This window comes from Orcinus orca, chromosome 14 (assembly GCF_937001465.1).
Source record: "Orcinus orca chromosome 14, mOrcOrc1.1, whole genome shotgun sequence".
Taxonomy (NCBI): domain Eukaryota; kingdom Metazoa; phylum Chordata; class Mammalia; order Artiodactyla; family Delphinidae; genus Orcinus; species Orcinus orca.
In genome coordinates this window covers 74,206,710-74,224,992 of record NC_064572.1, presented here as the reverse complement: position 1 = coordinate 74,224,992, position 18,283 = coordinate 74,206,710, and the positions used below count along the sequence as shown (strand labels likewise).

The 18,283-nt window shown below is 42.9% G+C and overlaps 1 protein-coding gene and 1 long non-coding RNA gene across 2 annotated transcripts in view; one reads left to right on the top strand and one right to left on the bottom strand.

Moving 5' to 3' along the window:
• Positions 1 to 2,549: 2,549 nt before the first annotated feature.
• Positions 2,550 to 18,283, bottom strand: part of PLEKHS1 (pleckstrin homology domain containing S1) — a 37,417-nt gene continuing 21,683 nt past the window's right edge. The window contains exons 4-14 of the mRNA XM_004265821.4: positions 17,436 to 17,524; positions 17,218 to 17,324; positions 16,754 to 16,888; positions 15,081 to 15,156; positions 14,078 to 14,194; positions 12,174 to 12,299; positions 9,615 to 9,730; positions 8,905 to 9,111; positions 8,128 to 8,229; positions 6,707 to 6,842; positions 2,550 to 3,956 (exon numbers count right to left, since the gene is read on the bottom strand). Of these exons, the coding sequence (XP_004265869.2) occupies positions 3,777 to 3,956; positions 6,707 to 6,842; positions 8,128 to 8,229; positions 8,905 to 9,111; positions 9,615 to 9,730; positions 12,174 to 12,299; positions 14,078 to 14,194; positions 15,081 to 15,156; positions 16,754 to 16,888; positions 17,218 to 17,324; positions 17,436 to 17,524 (1,391 nt within the window). The 3' untranslated portion in view covers positions 2,550 to 3,776. The remainder of the gene's footprint in view (positions 3,957 to 6,706; positions 6,843 to 8,127; positions 8,230 to 8,904; positions 9,112 to 9,614; positions 9,731 to 12,173; positions 12,300 to 14,077; positions 14,195 to 15,080; positions 15,157 to 16,753; positions 16,889 to 17,217; positions 17,325 to 17,435; positions 17,525 to 18,283) is intronic.
• On the top strand, positions 15,163 to 18,129 carry LOC125961013 (uncharacterized). The gene is made up of 3 exons (XR_007471309.1): positions 15,163 to 15,260; positions 16,725 to 16,835; positions 17,298 to 18,129. It is a non-coding gene; the product is annotated as an uncharacterized LOC125961013 (long non-coding RNA).

Below are 18,283 nucleotides of genomic sequence, written 5' to 3'. Positions count from 1 at the left end.
CCCCAGCTCCACCTTCACTCATGTTCGTCCATCTGGAATCGGGCTGGAATGAACAACAAGGGCAGCTCTGGAAGAGGAAGGTCACAGATGACTGTATGCACCGAGGATGGGTGTGGATGCGGTGGGGGTGCGCAGTGGGAGGAGGGTCTATCCTACCCTCTCTGCTCTGATGAATTACATGTCTGTGAGGCACATGTCCTTTTGGCCTTGGCCTCGAGACTTGCCCCCATCTCTCAGCAGGATGTCGTACAGTTCTCTTGGCCGAGTAACAAAAAGCTGGGTGTGGGACAAATGCCTCGGTTAGCAGATTTCTGGGCCAGTCACCAGCTTTCCTTGGGGCCACTCCCCAGTGGCAGAGAGCAGAGTGGAAACCAGGCTTCCCTGCTCAGGCACAGGGTTCCTTTCTGGAGGGGGAATGGAGGGGTGCTTGTCCTCAGCCTCTTCCAGAACTGTTGAAAACGAAGGGCCTTTTCCTCTCAAAATCACCCTCGTGCATATTCCGTGTCCTGTAGCTTCTCAGAAGATACACCAGCCTCTCCCCGTTACCCTGGGGGGTGATGCTCCACAGAAGTGCTCCCTGGTCCACCTGCAGTCCAGTCACCTGGTTGTTAGAAGGCAGATTCCAGGGCCCCACAACAGAACTACCAAATCAGAACCTTTGGGTTGTGGATCTTGAAATCTGCCCTGAGACTTCCTTTGGGGAACAAACTGCTCATGTGGGAGAAGCCCCTAGAGCAGGATCTTCGTAACAGGTATCCCAGATGGTTCAGCTGCAGGTGGAACGTTCTGGGACGAAGAGAGGGCCAGGAGCAGCCTCTCTACCCTCATTACACAGGGGAGAGCACGGACTGGGAGCCAGGAGTCCTGTGTTCTCCCAGCACCTCCGTGAGCCACGTAGACGCTTCAGCACCTTAGTGTTCAGGCTCTTCTTCCACTCAGTGCGGAACGGAAGGGCCTGGGAGCTAGTGCTTGTCTATCCATCTCAGCTTAGACGTCTGAGCAAAACAGGAGAAGGACCTCTGGGCTTCAGAGCAGTGTACCCACCCCATTGCTGATTCCCAGACAGTTTTACCTTGAGATATATATATATATATATATATATATATATATATATATATATATAACATCTTTATTGGAGTATTGCTCTACAATGGTGTGTTAGTTTCTGCTTTATTGAATCAGTTATACATATACATATGTTCCCATATCTCTTCCCTCTTGCATCTCCCTCCCTCCCACCCTCCCTATCCCACCCCTCCAGGCGGTCACAAAGCACCGAGCTGATCTCCCTGTGCTATGTGGCTGCTTCCCACTAGCTATCTACCTTACGTTTGGTAGTGTATATATGTCCATGCCTCTCTCTCGCTTTGTCACAGCTTACCCTTCCCCCTCCCCATATCCTCGAGTCCATTCTCTAGTATGTCTATGTCTCTATTCCTGTTTTACCCCTAGGTTCTTCATGACATTTTTTTTTCTTAAATTCCATATATATGTGTTAGCTTACGGTATTTGTCTCTCTCTTTCTGACTTACCTTGATATTTTTTAAAATTTCCTTCACTAAGGTGGCTTGGTTTCTACTTATGAAGGCTTAATATATAAATATGTTTATATATATATATTATTTACCACACCTGTATTTATTTTTCATTATAAATGTGACATGTGCTGATAGTTAAAAAAAAAAAGAGAGAGAGAAAAATTCGAACATTATAGAAATGCCTCCCCCCAATGGCCAACTGTGATCATACTTCTCAGAGATGATTCTTATCGACAAGTTGATGTATGTTCTTCTAGACAAAAAATGATATTGTCTTAGCAGCAGCAGTATAACTAACCTTTACTGATTGCTTACTCCATATCAGGCAATGTGTCAGGGGCTGTTTGTACATCATCCATTTCAACATCATAACAACCCCTGTGAGGGAGGGATTTCTCTCCCCAGTTAGGGTTGAGAAAAAATTTTTTTAAATTTCTTTATTTTCTTTATTTATTTTTGGCTGCGTTGGGTCCTCGTCACTGTGGGTGGGCTTTCTCTAGTTGCGGCGAGCGAGGGCTACCCCTCGCTGCAGAGTGCAGGCCTCTCATTGCAGTGGCCTCTCCTGCTGTAGAGCACGGGCTCTAGGTGCGCGGGCTTCAGTAGTTGTGGCTCGCGGGCTCTAGAGCGCAGGCTCAGTAGTTGTGGCACATGGGCTTAGTTGCTCTGCGGCATGTGGGATCTTCCCAGACCAGGACTTGAACTCGTGCCCCCTGCATGGGCAGATGGATTATCAACTACTGCACCACCAGGGAAGCCCAGGGTTGGGAAAATTTTATATGCACCAACACCAGTCATTTATTTTTGTAAATGTGGGATGATGTTATACCTACTGTACTGCAACTTGCTTCTTTCATTCTTAAGATATTGTGAACATCTTTCCTAATCATTCATGTAAAACTTTGAACATCTGCAGAATGTTCAATTATATGAAGTCATCATAATTAAGCAATTCCCAAAGGATTTTTGTTGTTGTTGTTACAAACAACGCTACTGTGAACAATTTTTTTTTACGGATATCTTTGTGTATTTGTGTGAGTGTTTCTGTAGGATAAGTTTCTAGAAGTAGAAACACTAGGTCAATATACACATATAAAATCATTATACAGTACACCTTAAACTAATACAGTGTTATATGTCAATTATATCTCAATAAAACTGGAAAAAAGTAGAGTCTTAACTCCAATCTAGCTTTACCAAAAAAAAAAAAAGAAAGAAAAAGAAACAGTAGGTCCAATAGGGCATGCAAATGAAAATTTTTTAATACTTTTGTGTACAATCTAGATAACAGAAAATGAACTATATTTGAGTGAAGGTCTTTTCAAATCTAAATCCAAATACAAAGTGAAGATCAGGACATCTGTTTCTCAGAGCTGGTTTTAGATTCTTGGTTCTTCCACTAAATAGCTATGAAACCAGGAGCCACGAAGAAAATATATCTTTAAATGTCTGAGGCCTTGATTTCTTCCCGTGTGAAATGGCAACACAGTAAGATCTATTTTCCGAAGGCCTCTTTTGCTCTACCGTTCCCCCATTTGATTCATCCTTTAGTTCTCTGCATTTGTTTTCTTATTTATGAAAGAAGACTTGACCTTTCGGCCTTTTAGGATCAATGAGTTAATGCATCAATTAGTTAAGAACTTTCAAACTTAGAAGTGCTGAGCAGTTCCCTTATTACTTGTAGAGCAAGCAAACTTTGCTGGATATAACCTTAAAATTGCTTGGACTTCTAAAATTGTTCCTTGGTCTTTAAGAAAACAAGATGATCGTTGAATCCAAGAAGTCACTGTGTCTTAGCATTCTGCATGTGATGAACAGCAGGAGGTGTCTGGGAAGGCTGATATGGTACCACATCTCTCTCGGGAATCTTGGCTTCCCGAAATGAGTGTTTCCAACTGTCCATTCCCTAACAAAGAAGAGACTGTGTGGACCATGACCTCATAGAACACACAGCACACTTTAGATGAGAAACTTACCCAATCTCCGTCTGTGGTGTTTGGGACAAAGTCTGAGATAATAAGGCCTTACATTTTCACTGTGTTCCATAGTTATCATCCCACTTGGGCCTCTCAACATCCTGACGCAATAGTCAGAGATGGGATGGTTATTCCCATTGTTAAGATGCAGATGGAGAAATTTAGAGAGCTGTGCTGACTGCCTGCTATCACACAGCGGTGAGGGGCAGAGCTCAGCACAGAGTCTGGGGCCCATCCTCGCTTGTCGGCAGTGGGCCCCAGCACGTTACTCTCCAGATCCTTTCTGCTGACCCCTTTTAATGGCTAGACTCCTCTCCAGTGTCCTCTCCTGTACAGACGTATCCAGTTTAGAAGGTTTAATACCTTGGTCTGGTAAGTGGCATGTACAGGCTATTCCGTGGAATTTCTCTGAATTTGGGATCCGAGCGATGGTGAGTTTTACTTTCTAAAACACAAGAAAGAAGAACGTTAAATGACTAAAGACTATCTTTAGGACTGTTGGTTCTCAGTGTCAGTCTGTCCTCATTCACACCCTTTGAAGCTGGTTTTGAGGAAAATCTGGGCTGGAAAAAACCAGGATGACTTATATTGATGTATTCATGTGGAAGATGGATTTTTATTCTCTGGCCTCCACTGGCCTGAGCCCTTAGGGCAGATTCCAGAGTACATCAGTCCTGTCCAGATGGGCCCATTTGTACCAAGAAATAAAAAGCCTCTTGAAACAAGAGAATCCAAATAAGACCACCCGACAGGACCAGCCCCTGACAAAATTGGGAGGAGACTGAAGTTCTATGTGTTTCTCCTGCAATCTAGCATCTCCTCCCCTTTCCCATGCACATCTCCTCCCCCTCCTTTTAAAATCTCACATTCTCTCCCCTTCCTGTCCCTACCCACGCTCACCCCAAATTCCCATTTCTGTCAACTTCATTCTCAAGGATGGAAAGTACATCTGTTTGGTTCAGCTGCTGTAAAACATTAGGGGCCTTTGACTGCCCCTCCTTTCGTTCCATATCTTCCCATCTTCCACTATCCTTTTTCCTTTCAGAGACCAGCTATTTGAATTTTAAAAAGGACTGGATATTTGTTTTTAACATAAAGAAATAGATCAGGAATGGTAGGGGTGGGCAAGTTGGGGAGTTGTTTGATCTTCAAATAATCATATTGGTGAACACATGTATTTCTCAATAGCATCTAGGAGAAAGGGGGGCAGGCAGAATGAGCCCAAAAGAAATGCTGTCAGTCCCTCTTATGCAAGTGACTCCACAATCTAGAAGGCAGTCTTGATAAACTGCAGTCAGCAACACCCAGGTGGAGTTCCTCCTGGATCTGCTCCCAGGGAAAAACCCTTTTCTTGGCTTCAGAGCTGATGCCTAGGTCTCTGGATAAGCGTATTGTTTGGTAACTTTCAGAAGATTATATTGAACACTTGGCCGCAGCATGGGTCTTTGGCCGAGGAAATATATTACAGTTACTAGAGCGTTGGGCTGGACTCCTAAAAGCTTCCCTTTGCCACCACACAAACTCCTACCCTAGTCTTCAAAACCCAAGTCAAGCATCCCCTTCTCTGAGACACCTTTCTGGCCTCCCTCAAATAGATTAACTTCATTCTTCCTCTGTGATCCCATGGTCCTCTGTTCGTATCTCAAGGCACATACTGCACCTGTAACTAGCACATAATATACCTGTTTTATCCACTAATCTGTAAGCTCCTTGAGCTCAGGCCGAGGCCATTTTTGTGGCTCTAGGACCTAGCAGAGAATACAGCATACAATAGACGTTCAATAAATGGTGAATGAGTGAAGGAATGAATGAGTCCTTTTGCTCTAACACTAACTATTTATGTATCGTAGACAACTCCCTCATTCTTACTAAGTTTTCCCATTTAGATAGTAGGGGTAGTACAATTTGTCTAACCAACAAAGTTATTGTGTGATGCAGAAGAGATAAGACATATTTAATCATAAACTCTCAGAGCTGGAAGAAATTTGAGAGATCTTCCTGTACCGTGGTTTTCAGAAATTCTAAGCCAAGTTACTGTTTCCTCGAGGTGAGGTAACAGGAAGTTCCAACATGAAAAAATAATGATAAACATACACTGCTGTCACTCGCCAAAACCCAGAACACCGTCCTCTCCCTCCCCTCTCCTCCTGTCCTGGTCTTAGGGGTCCAAGAAGTACAGTTTGAAAACCAACCCTCTCTCACTTTAGAGAGAAGAAACTGAAACTGACTTGTCAGAGAAGGAAGTGACTTTCCCAAGGTCAAGTGGCATGTCAGAAATAAAAATAGACCAGGAAAGGAGTTAACAGTATGGAGACTGTACGAATAGGCAGAAACACGGCGAGCCTTTTAACGACATGCGTACTCGGTCCATAGTCACATGTTCAGTATAATTCTTACAATAAGTCTGCGAGGAAGGTATGTCCATTTCTAAGATGAGGAAATGGAGGCTTAAAAAGCCAAACCTGGGGGCTTCCTTGGTGGCGCAGTGGTTGACAGTCCGCCTGCCGATGCAGGGGATGCGGGTTCGTGCCCTGGTCCCACATGCCGTGGAGCGGCTGGGCCCGTGAGCCATGGCCGCTGAGCCTGCGCGTCCGGAGCCTGTGCTCCGCAACGGGAGAGGCCACAACAGTGAGAGGCCCGCGTACCGCAAAAAAAAAAAAAAAGCTAAACCTGTTCAGCATTCCCCAGCCGATAGTAGAAGAAGTAATAGTAACCATTCTGAGCACCTAATATGTGCCCGTCACTGTTGTAAGCATGTTATATATTATCTCATTTAATTCTCCAATAACTAGCATTATCATTATCCCTAATTTTACAGAAGAGAAGATTGAGGCACCATTTGGTTAAAGGAGGTTGGATGTAAACACTGAGCCTGCCTGATTCCACTGCAAGCTCTTTTTTGCCATGTCATGCTGCGCCTGAGGTCTTGAACCCAGCCGTTCAGTCTCCTAGCCCAGTGCTCCCTCCAAATACTACTTGATACAAAAGAATTTTAAAAGGGTCCTAAAATAACATTCTTGTTATTTAGAAGTATCTTAGGAAGTGTTATTTACACTTCTTATTCTCTTATTTACATATGGTGGCTGCAGATTGCAGAATCTCATTTGTCTTCAGAGCACAGCACTGTTCAGACACCATCCAAGACCTTGATCTTGTTCCTTCTTGCCCTGACTAGGGCCAATCAGCAGGACTCACCTCCCCCTGGATGGACCGGCTGAGAAACAAGGAAACCTCCTCCAGGCTCTGGGGCTTCAGGTCATTCACGGCCAAAAGGTGATCTCCGTGAAAAAATAAGCATCCCAGGTGCGGGGGGCCATCCCACTGAGCCACACTGCAATGAGGGTACAGCATCCAACACAGGAGTGAGACGGTGCTTGCTGGGAGTGCGGGGCACAGATGGAGATACAGATGGGGCTCCTCACTCTATTCTACCACTACTATTACTAGTTTCTTTAGCTATATTGAACTACATCTGAAGTAGTCGAACTCTCTTTTTCTGTTTGGAATATTCTTTCCTCTATCATTACTCTGGGAGCCTGAGTCTTCCTCCAAACTCCAACTCCAATGACACTGCCTCTCCAAAGCCCTCCTACGCTACCCTTCCTTAACCTTAATTAATCTCTCCTGCCTCTGGACTTCTACTGCATTGTCTGAGCCCCTCGCTTATTGTATACTCAGATCAAATGCATTTTATATTTACTTGTTTATGCCGCTGTCTTTTTCAACGGCTTTGAGACCCCAGAAGTATGGAACCACCTTAAAAAAAATGTTTTTTTATAACCCCATAAACAGAAGATGTTACGTACTGGGTTGGCCAAAAAGTTCGTTCCGGTTTTTCCGTAAGACGATACGGAAAAACCCAGTATTTAAAGTGAGCACACAGTGAACATGTCATGCAAAAATAGATGAATTATTAGATGAGCAAGCTCAGGTGTAGAGGAGTCCATAGTTTCCGTCAAATATGTTTTGAGCCTTAGATTGTGGGAAGTTTGGAAAAATGGCAGGTTGTGGTTCCTGCCCTCTTATAGAACTTATAATTGATGTGTGATGTTTACATTAACAAGCTTTCTTCTATTCTAAAAATGTAATCTTCCATCAAAATGAATTACAAGGTCTTTAAAAGAATGTAGAATCAAACAAACAGTGATCATTCTAAGAAAATTCTCTGCCACACAATCTTCTGTGTCTGAGTCCCTGACCAGCAGGTTTTTACCTGATGTCTAGAAGTCTTCGACCCTGGTATGCCATTTTCTTTTAGACCTTAGATTCTTGTTGACCTCACTGACTTCATTCATCAAATACTCACTGCTCGTTGTTTGGCAATGATTTCCTTGGACTATACGTATTCCTGCCCACTTTTCCTCACTTTCAAAAAATCAGAAATTTAGTGCTTCCTGGACTTTTGGGTCCTCCTATACCCACCTATCTCCCAGCTGTCCCTCCTATACAACAGTATCCTTATTTCTGCCTCAATCAAAGACGTTTTGTGACAACAGCAGCATGAGAGTCCGAGTTCTCCAGGCAGTTTTGCCACATACAGTGCTTCAAGATATAATGACTGTCTTCATATCATCCAACCCCATTTATAATCAGTAACCCTCAAATCTCCTACCTACCATATCCGTCCTGCAGCTTCTCTGAGAGCAAGATGGTTTATGATGTCAGGAGGAGAAAGGAACATGTTCAGCTTCTCCACTTGGATTTCATCGGGGATGTTACTACAAGACATTTGTAAAAGTCAGGCGACTCTCTCTGGCTCTGAACTGTACCTTCTGAATGGACTTTGGCTTCTGACATCTGAGACGGTATTATGCCATTAAAGATTGTCCAAAACATTTGGAGAAGAATAAGAATTTAAGTTACTCGTTAATGCCCTCCTCCACCCCCTTGGGATGTGGTAGCGATGGTAGACAATGGAAAAGGAGTAAAAAATGGACGAAGTTCATTATATATCATGTCAGTTTGCACACTTCTCCACAGAAGGAGACATTGAAAAGAGTTAAAGTTGAGAACGATCTCATCAAATGTTCTTGGCATCATTTAAAATCTGAAAGTTCTCCAGCCTAGTCTACAACCAAACTTCATGTGACTTGCATGCCTGTCATTTTAATAGTAAAATCTGGGTGATATACAACCCAGGTCAGGGTGATCCAAGGTTCCAGAACCTGAAAGGACAGAATTTTTTCAAGTATTTGAAAATGCCACTCACAGCCCAGGGGACTGCTCACTGCACTTCCAACTCTGGTATTCACTGTCCTTGGTTACTGTATCAGTGAGAAGGGCAAGCTGGACAGATTCTTGGCTCAGTTGGAGATTAAAATGTGAATTCTGAGTACAAATGGAAGCCTGCCTTGCTCTACGGGCTCATAAAATTTGAGAAATGAGAACTTTACTTGATTAGTATAGACAATTGCACAACACTTAGTGAGGCCGCCCCCTTTTTGTCATTCGTGATCTGTGCTTCCGTATTGGCAGGTGAAAGACAAGAGCCCGTTCCTGAGCCTTGTTCTTGTGGGTGAAGCTCCCCGTTCAGGATATCTGCCAGGGTCTGGGATTCCTCTTTGCCATCAGCAGACTTATGGGACGACTCTTTGGAAACACTAGAGTACAAGAAGTTAACACAAACCCTTTTTCAGCGTTATCTATTTACAGCTTTCCGTGGTGTGTGAATCAGATTTAAGTAGCTAACAGCCATGTGAAAACTAACAAGGTTTTGAAGTATGTCCAACCATCAGAATCCCAGCTACAGTTAGAACCAGATCCAATAAACTTTCCTTCTAAAAATGGACATGGGACCAAAATAGCCCTTTACATTGGGAGGGTTTGGAGAGACAAAGTGAGCGTGTGAGAGACGTAAATGCAAAATAGAAAAGAACTGCCCCGGGAGACAGAAAATGTCCCCAGGATGTCACTAATGGTTTTCTATGGGTAGAGAAACCATTCTCACGTTTACTTGTTTTGAGATGACTGAATGGTGTGTTGAACTTGGTCTATGGTAATGCTTTTGTATTATTATATCAACTATTTAAATGATCTGGTAGCAATTGTTCTAGAACAGTACATTAGCTAAGATCAAATTTTAAGGTATGGCAGTTTTACTTACCAGGATTTCATGGACATGTAATGACACTCAACTGCCTCGGAGACCTGGTCTGGACTACCAGGTCCAATGGGTTCAACGGGTTCACCAGAATCATTGGCAGCAATAATATTATCCAACTATAGACAAGAGGCAGAGACGTAAGGATGTGAGTCTATCAATAAGCCAGGTACCTTGTCACCCACTACCTGATGGCTCTGGTCCCTGAAACGGTATGTCTACCATTGGATGAACAGTGGTGCTCATTCTGGGGGAATGAACCAGTAAAGCTTCTGGCAGACTCCAAATCTGCTTTCTTCTCTAGGATTCCCCACGTTCCTGATACAAGTGTCCTATTGGAGTAAATTGCTGTCCATTTTTCTGTGTCATCACTAGGCACTTAATGACATGAACTCTTTTGCCCAACCGATACTATTATAGAATCACGACACCTGAGTGGGTCAAAGGCTCCGACACAGTGCAGAGCTGGCCTCGGGCTACTCTGCTCACAGGCAGTCAAGTTACTTCAAGGGGCTGTAAGGATTCTAGAAAATACTGTCCTCTGGGGATTCTCCACTAGCCTGTTGGAACTAAGTCATTTGGGGCAATGGTTTCTCAAAAACCCTAAGGGCTTCTGATTGCCTACCTAACAAATTAACCATGAACCATCACTGGAACACTTCTTTCCAGTCAAGCCAGCCCTCCCACCACGCCCCCACAAACGATGTTCTTCTAGTGCCCATTTCATGCAGTTTTCTTCCCCTTTTCTCTTTTGTCTAATGAAGCTGTATTCAGGCCTGGCTTGAGGTCCCATAGCCCCCTCTGATCACCTCAGCCACTGCCAACCTCTCCCTTCTCTGAACTTCTACGACAAGGTGTTGTACTTAATTTTTGTGGTGGTCTTCCAGCTTAGTTTTATCTGCCTTACTAGACTTTGCATCTCGTAAAGTACCTAGCAAACGCCGGGCATACAGCTAGCGCTCAGTACCACCTGGCTGGTTGGTTGGACTGTCACGAAAGACTAGTCGCCGTCACCATGTCCCAGAGAGCACTGGCATGAAAAGCGGGGTCCTGTGGTCAAATGAGCTTGGGGAATGCTGTGCGTTGTATCCTGCTGGGCTATTTATAATGCACCACTGCATACTAAAAAGGCTCTGAGACTTCTTCAGTGAAGAAGCTTGTGTAACTTACTTTGATTTGGTGTTTCCAGAACTTATTTCACCTCAGACTGCTTCTTATGTATGAACACGTCACCATCTTATAGAAAAACCCAGTTTGGGAAATGCTGCCTCCCTTCCCCCAATTTTGCCTTCCTACTTCCCATTTCCATTCTCTTCTCTCTGCTGTCCACCTTGAATATAGCTGCTGGGTTAATAGTAGTAGAAGAGAATTCGGTTTTGCCCCTTCCTAACTGAGAAGCCACCACTGCCCCTTGTCCTGCCTGCAGCATGAAGTCAACTTGGCATTCAAGACCCATTATGGTCTGGCTCTTTTTTCTGGTTGCTGTGGCTTTTTTCCCCCTAATATGCCACTCACGCTGGGTTAGAGCTCAACTGAACTATTCATCATATATGTTGTCAAATGCCATTTTGTGTCTTGAAGCCCTCCCTGACTCCAGTGGAGACAGAAAATCTGTCTTTATTTCTATTGCTTCCAGAGCTCTTTTATTTTTTAAAAAAAGTATTATTTTATTGAAGTGCAGTTGATTTACAATGTTGTGTTAGTTTCTACTGTACAGCAAAGTGATTCAGCTATATATATATATGTATATATATTGGGTTGGCCAAAAATTTCATTTGGGTTTTCCATAAGCTGTTATGGAAAAACCCAAATGAACTTTTTGGCCAACCCAATATATATGTATATGTGTGTGCGTGTGTGTGTGTGTGTGTGTGTGTGTATACACACACACACACACACACATTCTTTTTCATATTCTCTTCCATTTTGGTATATCACAGGATATTGAATATGGTTCCCTGTGCTATACAGTAGGACCTTGTTGTTTGCTTCCAGAGCTCTTTGACCATGCCCTGGTGGAGCATCGTCAGGTGGTAACTGGTAAGACTGTGAGCACTGAGGGCAGGCGTGATATCAGGTCCTTTCTGGTAGCCACCATGCCTAGCACACAGAAGGCACTCAGTAGGGAATTCCAAATGATCAATAGACTGGTTGGTATATGCCACACAATTTATCACCCAAGGGTATTGTTGTTTCTGCTCATGTTATTATTATCTCTTCCTAGAATGCAGAAAGACTCCCCAGATCAATCCCTCAAGTCCAAATTTTGCCTATCATGTAAGGTCAAATGTCATTCCATGGAACTTCCCCTGGCCTCTGTCTGGAAGTCAGCTTCCCCGCCTACCACCCCTCATGCCCTCTGAGCATTTTACGAGCATCTCTCTTCAGCATGGAGCCCTTTCTGTCTCGTATCATGGTTGGTTCCTATTAAAGTGTCAACACTGTGAGCACATCACCTGTGTCTGATTCTGAAACCAGCCTAATGCCTCAGAAACAGTGCCTGGCAGGGGCTCAGTAAATATTTGTAGAAGGAGTAAATGATTAGTAAACAGAAGGGGTTACCTCTCTAAGAATACTTCGAGGATTAATATAATGACTCTCTTCTTCTGTATCTTGAGCGGTGTCTGACAAGAAGGCATGCGGTAGATGAGCTTCTCTGAGTCCTGAAGACCTTTTTTCCATTAAATGCTGAATAAAGAGATGAAGACAGAGTTAATGCTTTTTCTTTGTCTTTGCAAGAGACAGAATTAAACCACATGTTTTCTGGAAAAGGCATAATAGATTAATTGGGATGAGAACATCCGAGGATCTTCCAAGGTTACATCTAGAAGCCCACACAACTTGAACTTGCTTCTTGAGTCTGGGTCACCACTGATATAAAAATATAAGCCCATCTTTCAGGTTTTTCTCTATTATTGGGTCCTGTAACTCAGAACAAGTAATTCTCTCCGGTGGGTGGTGTTCTAAGTCACTAAGCTCCGCCACTGAATCCTCCACCCTCATCTTTTTCTAGTTTTCATTCAGTGCCATCTGAGAAGCTAATTAGCCCAGGGTCAAGGCACTGCATCTTTTCTCTTTCTGCTCAGTGTTCCTCTTTTGTGTTCTGCTTATATAATTCTACTGTTTCCATAGCAATGCAATTTTGTAGCATCGATCATGTGACAGTATGAATTGTAGGCTTCAAGGTGATCTAGGTTCAACCAATTACTGCTTCCCTCTCTAATAGATACAGGACAGTACAAAGTAGCTGCTTTGCCTGGCAGGAAAATTGTTATAAGTACAATTCAATTCTTCCAAGTACAATGCCTTAGAGCAAGGGGGGGGGGGCGTTTTGAAAAAACCCTGAATGTTCTCTAGCAAGTCCTTGAAAGAATGTGATTAAAAAAAAAAAAAAGACGTATTTAAGTTGTGTCCGTTTTTCTAGCTCCAAGTTCACGAAGCCAGGTCATGCCGAGTCTGGGATGAGGAAGGGTTCCCATTTTATTTTAGAAACAGCAACAACTCCCAACAAGGTAGGTGGTTCTCTTAACTGAAGCTGATTGGAAAATCACTGGATTGGAATACGTAGTATGAAAAGGCGAAATGACCAATAATATTATCTCTAGGGAGAAGGGGTACAGGAGTGAAAAGCTAGAGGCATTTACTGAAAAGAGTTATCTTTCTCAACCCCATTTCCTACCACCTTTCCTACAAATACCAAATGAAGTGTTTGGCCTGGTGCATTTGATATGCTACAGAAAGCTTTTAAAATAGTTGGAGAGCTTCCAGCTAGATAAAACAGGAGGCTATGCCCTATTAAGATGTGCCTGGTACCCAGGGAAAAGGCAAAGTCAGTGGTTACATCTCTAAGGGACAAAATAGCATCCATGGCAGAAGAAAAAACACCACTCGGCCTGTTCATTAATAATATCCAGAATTGGGAAGATTGCAAATCCAAGAGAGCTGAAAGCACAATTACAAATCATTTTCAAGGGGCAAATGTATTATTTGTTTTTTCCTCCAATGGACTTCATTAGAAATGAAGTCACACACACACACGGAGAAGCAAGACTGATTTGGGTAAATATAGGAAATAATAAGAACTCTGATTTTGCCTCAGCAGTACAGATGGTCAAGTGGTGTTCGAGGAATTTTTTTTACAGAAGTAATCTTTGCCCTGTTGGTGAAAGGAAGGAAAAGGCTACCATCCAGGCTTTTGTTTAGCTGGGGGGATCTCCACCCAACATACCCGATGTACCTGGATGCATATCAAAGAGCATCCAAAATGAATGAATACATTTAGATGTAGGCAGGGCAAGCAGTAAGGCTCATGGTGGGAGGGGAAACAGGCTAAATATAGGATAGATCATAGGACTAAGAATCATTCTTTGGTGGATTAGGCTTTGAGGAAGATGTCAAATACATTGACTTTTGAAGCATCAGCTGGCTCTCAGGCAGGGCGTCCTAAGAGAGGTAAGTCCGATTACCATGTCTGGAAGACTTTTTCTTGCTGTGGTCGTGTTGACAGCCTCCGGTGTGTAGGAAAGACCAAGGAGAGGGATGGGGTCTGAAGAGGGCCTTGTATCACCAAATGAGAGTTTCTCCTGCTTATCAAAAAGGAATATTGGAATCAGGGCATGATTGATCTCTTGTCTAGAATGAAGCAACAGCCTGGTCATGGGGCTCTCTGCTTCCAATCTTTGACCACTAACATTTATACTGCTGGCCAGCATTCTCCCGTTTAGACAAGAGCTGGTCTTGTGTCTCTCCTGTTCCAAAATCCTTGAGGACTCCCAGCCTGGCCTTCAGAGATGCTCTAAGTTTCCCTCAACCTGTCTTTTCAACGCTGTGTCCCTCTGTACCCCACCCCTTCACTCTAATCATTTGAGCACTTGTAGACACATTTTGCTTTCCCTTCTCCTTGGCCTCTGCTTTTGTTGTAAGCATGGAACAATCTAGAAACCATGTCAAAACGATACCTAGAGGCCAAAGTTTCATTTATAAAGGTCTGTCCTAAGAAAGGACTTAGGTAAATTAGCAAAGGTTCTTATAAAGTAAATAAACAACTTAAAATTTCTGGCACTTACATCAAAGAAACCTTATATTGAAAATATAAGATAGGTAAAAAGCATGTTTTTTAGAAACCACCCTGGACTTAGTCATTCCAAAGGTAGCTGTTATGTACCTTGAATAACAACGATGGAAAATACTGTAGTTTCAGCTACTATTAAAAAAGGCCACAGTTAGCTTTCACTCCTCCTACTCCAATAATGAAAATTTGAAGTGTCTGTATTTTAGCTCTCTTGCAAAACATAAAAGATTTTTTTTCTATTGTTAGTCATAAAAATAACAAGGATGTACATTTTCTCACTTATTTATTCCTTGTATTAATGCCAGTTGCTAAGGAGGGGGAAAAAATAGCTCACATTGTTTCCTTGTGAAAGAGGGCTTTGTTCAGGTGTCCCGCTATTTTATTAGTGAAATAGTTACCCCTGTATTCTGGCGTGCTGCTTTTATATTCCGGCAGAGGGATGACAAGAAAGAGACCCAGTCTTTAATCTTCTCCCTGTTGATAGGAATAAACTTTCAGCCGGCATGTGGCAACAACGGCGCCTGCGCTCATTTTGAACCGGAGGAGGATTCTTTTATTAAGATTGGACAGGCAATGGGGTAGGTACCAGGGAAATAAGGATCTTTTTCTTTCTTTTTTTTTTTTTTTTGCTGTACGCGGACCTCTCACTGTTGTGGCCTCTCCCGTTGCGGAGCACAGGCTCCGGAGGCGCAGGCTCAGCGGCCACGGCTCACGGGCCCAGCCGCTCCGCGGCATGTGGGATCTTCCCGGACCGGGGCACGAACCCGTGACCCCTGCATCGGCAGGCGGACTCCCAACCACCGCGCCACCAGGGAAGCCCCAGGATCTTTTTCTTGAGTGGCTTAAATGCCCCCCCTCCTTGGATCCTTACCACCTCCATGCTAACACACCAGAATTAACCCTCATGCCACCCTTGTGAGCAAAGCTCAGAGAAATGGGAAGAAAAGTGGAAAGTAACAGTATAATCACAGAGTTTGGAGCTTTTGACTTTGAAACGGATTTCTTTTGTGTTCTTAAGTGGCCCCTTAACCTGTCAGAGCCATTTGGTGTAGCTATTTAGGTGCGCCTCCCTTTAGGGAGTGCATGTATTTAAGGGTGTATTTGAACAAATGCATATAAATCACATCTTCTTTCTATTGACTCCCAAGACAATTGTAAGGAAAGGTTTTCGCCTGGGGATTGACCTGCAGCAGATCAAATCTCTTCATACGGATACTTGGGCTTGAGCATTTGCCACCTCCTCTGTACAGCTGCCTTCTCCAACTTTAGCCTCTCTGTCAAGCAGATAATCGCCCGCAAAGAATCCATTTGCCACCTTCGCTAGCACCAGGAACCCCTCTTAAAAACTGAAGACTCCTTCGGGGACGAGCATAGCCACTCCCTAATATATGTACCTTGGGTAGATGCTAGTGTATTGGTTTCTTGTACCTAAAATGTATCTGCGGTGATGGTGACAGTTATGGGTTGAATTGTGTCCCCCGCCTCAATTCACATGTTGAAAGCCCAATCCTCAGTACCTCAGAATGTGACCGTATTTGGAAGTCAGGTCAGGTTGTTACAGACGTAATTAGTTAAGATGAGGTCAGACTGGAGAAGGGCGTCCCAATCCAATATGACTAGTGTCTTTATAAAAAGGAGAAATTTGGACGTAGAGACGTGCACGTAGGGAGATTGCCATGTAAAGGCTGGAGGTTTGCTGCCACAAGCCAAGGAACTACCAGAAGTTGGGAGAGAGGCCTGGAACAGATCTTCTCTAGAACCTTCAGAGGAACCATGGCCTATGACACCTTGATTTCAGACTCCTAGTCTCCAGGACAGTGAGACAGCAAATTTCTGTTGTTCTAAGCCACCCAGTTTGTGGCACATTGCTATGACAGCCCGAGGAAATGAATACTGTGATTTGTCAAGGTATTTTAACACATAATAAAGACTGCCAAGGTGGTGTTTAAGGTTGTGGCCATGGGTTTCTAGTCAAGGCATATTTATGGTGTACTGGTTTAAAATGTTTTTGTTTATTTGTTTGTTTTTTATTTTGCATACAGGAGACACCCCGTGTTATCTTACTACTTACCTGTCATAGCCAATGAGGAAGTATTCCCTGTTAGTGGCCCTGATCGACATCACTTCGTCATGATGGCAGTTAAACATCTTCTGTACGGATTGCATTTTTTCATGGTTACTGATGCCGACTTCTATACTGGAACTTCTGTTAGATATAGATATAAAGTATTAAACAGATGCAAATACAAAATTAGGAAGAAATTGACTAATGGTTTTTATTAAGTTTCAAATTGAATAAAACTTTAGATCTGTTTGATCAATACTTTGAAAATTGTCCAATAGTTTTAGAAAATAAGTTTAGATCTGGTTTATCACTGATTGAAAATACTTTGTTCAGCCTAAAACTTAATTCCGAATTCCTTTTTCAGTTGGACTCTTAGTTCCACAAATTAACGTTTTCTAATCTTTTTTTCTATTTTGCAGGCAACACGTTAGTATTTGTTATTATAAACATTTTCTTGATTGGATACGCACTGATCAATTTCAATAGAACCTCGGTGATGATGGTCTTTGTAATAGGAAAGACTAAAGCCCTTTTCCCCACTCTTTGACAGGATGAAAAGCCGCTTTTTCCAAGAGGTCTGAAAAATGAAAACATTTTGCATCTCAGTTAAATCTCAAAGGAAGAGAAAGGATTTTAAAAATGCTCATGAGGCTGGTGGGAGGCCTGTTAAATCTTTGTGAATACTTACTGCAGAGAAGAAAAGCTGAGGAGGTGGTGATTTAATAAAGTAATCTTGTTTGCAGACTTCATTTTCATAATATAATGTAAATTGTTTGCCTAATAAAAGAAAGTGAACAGGACTCAGTCTGTTCCCTATACATTTCTGAGAAGAACTGCTTCAATTGGAGAACACTGTTTACTGCTGGAAAGGTCTTCACATTATTCAGTTATGGAAAAACACATCTATAATAGGCCAGGAGAACAAAAAACCCAGGACCAAGTGTGTGATTCTTATTCATCCACTGTCGGGACCTTTGTTCAGATGACATTTAGAAGCTCTTTAATTCAGCTCACACCTGTCTGGCTCTCCGGATGCCGGTGGCTCTCTAGATGTGAGCAAAGATTTGTCTCCCTTCCTGTTGAATCACCAGCCGCAGCAGCAAGATAATTCTGCCTTGACCTTTGACTTACCAAACAAAAGCAAAACCACCTGCTATTGAAAATAAGGTGGCAGAGTGGTTAAATAGGAGCTTTCCGATTGTTAATTGCTTCTCTGTAAGGATGGACATGTATAGGCAGTTTTGACTTTTTCTATATTTTTGAAAAGGTCTGCAAGAAATATGTACTACTTTCCTTATCTAGAAAAAATTAATGTTGCTAAAATAAAATTTATTTTAAAAAGAAGACCTTGGTTTTGCTTTTACATCCAGGCTATAGTTCTAGTTCATCCATGGTTTGGTAAAAGACAGCCTTTACTAAAGAATTAGCACTTCTTTATTAAGTGAAAACAGAATGAAGATTAGGTACTACAGCTGATGGAGACATTAGGCTCGTATCCAGTAATTCTCAGCCAGCCGTCCTCACCTTCCCTGCCTC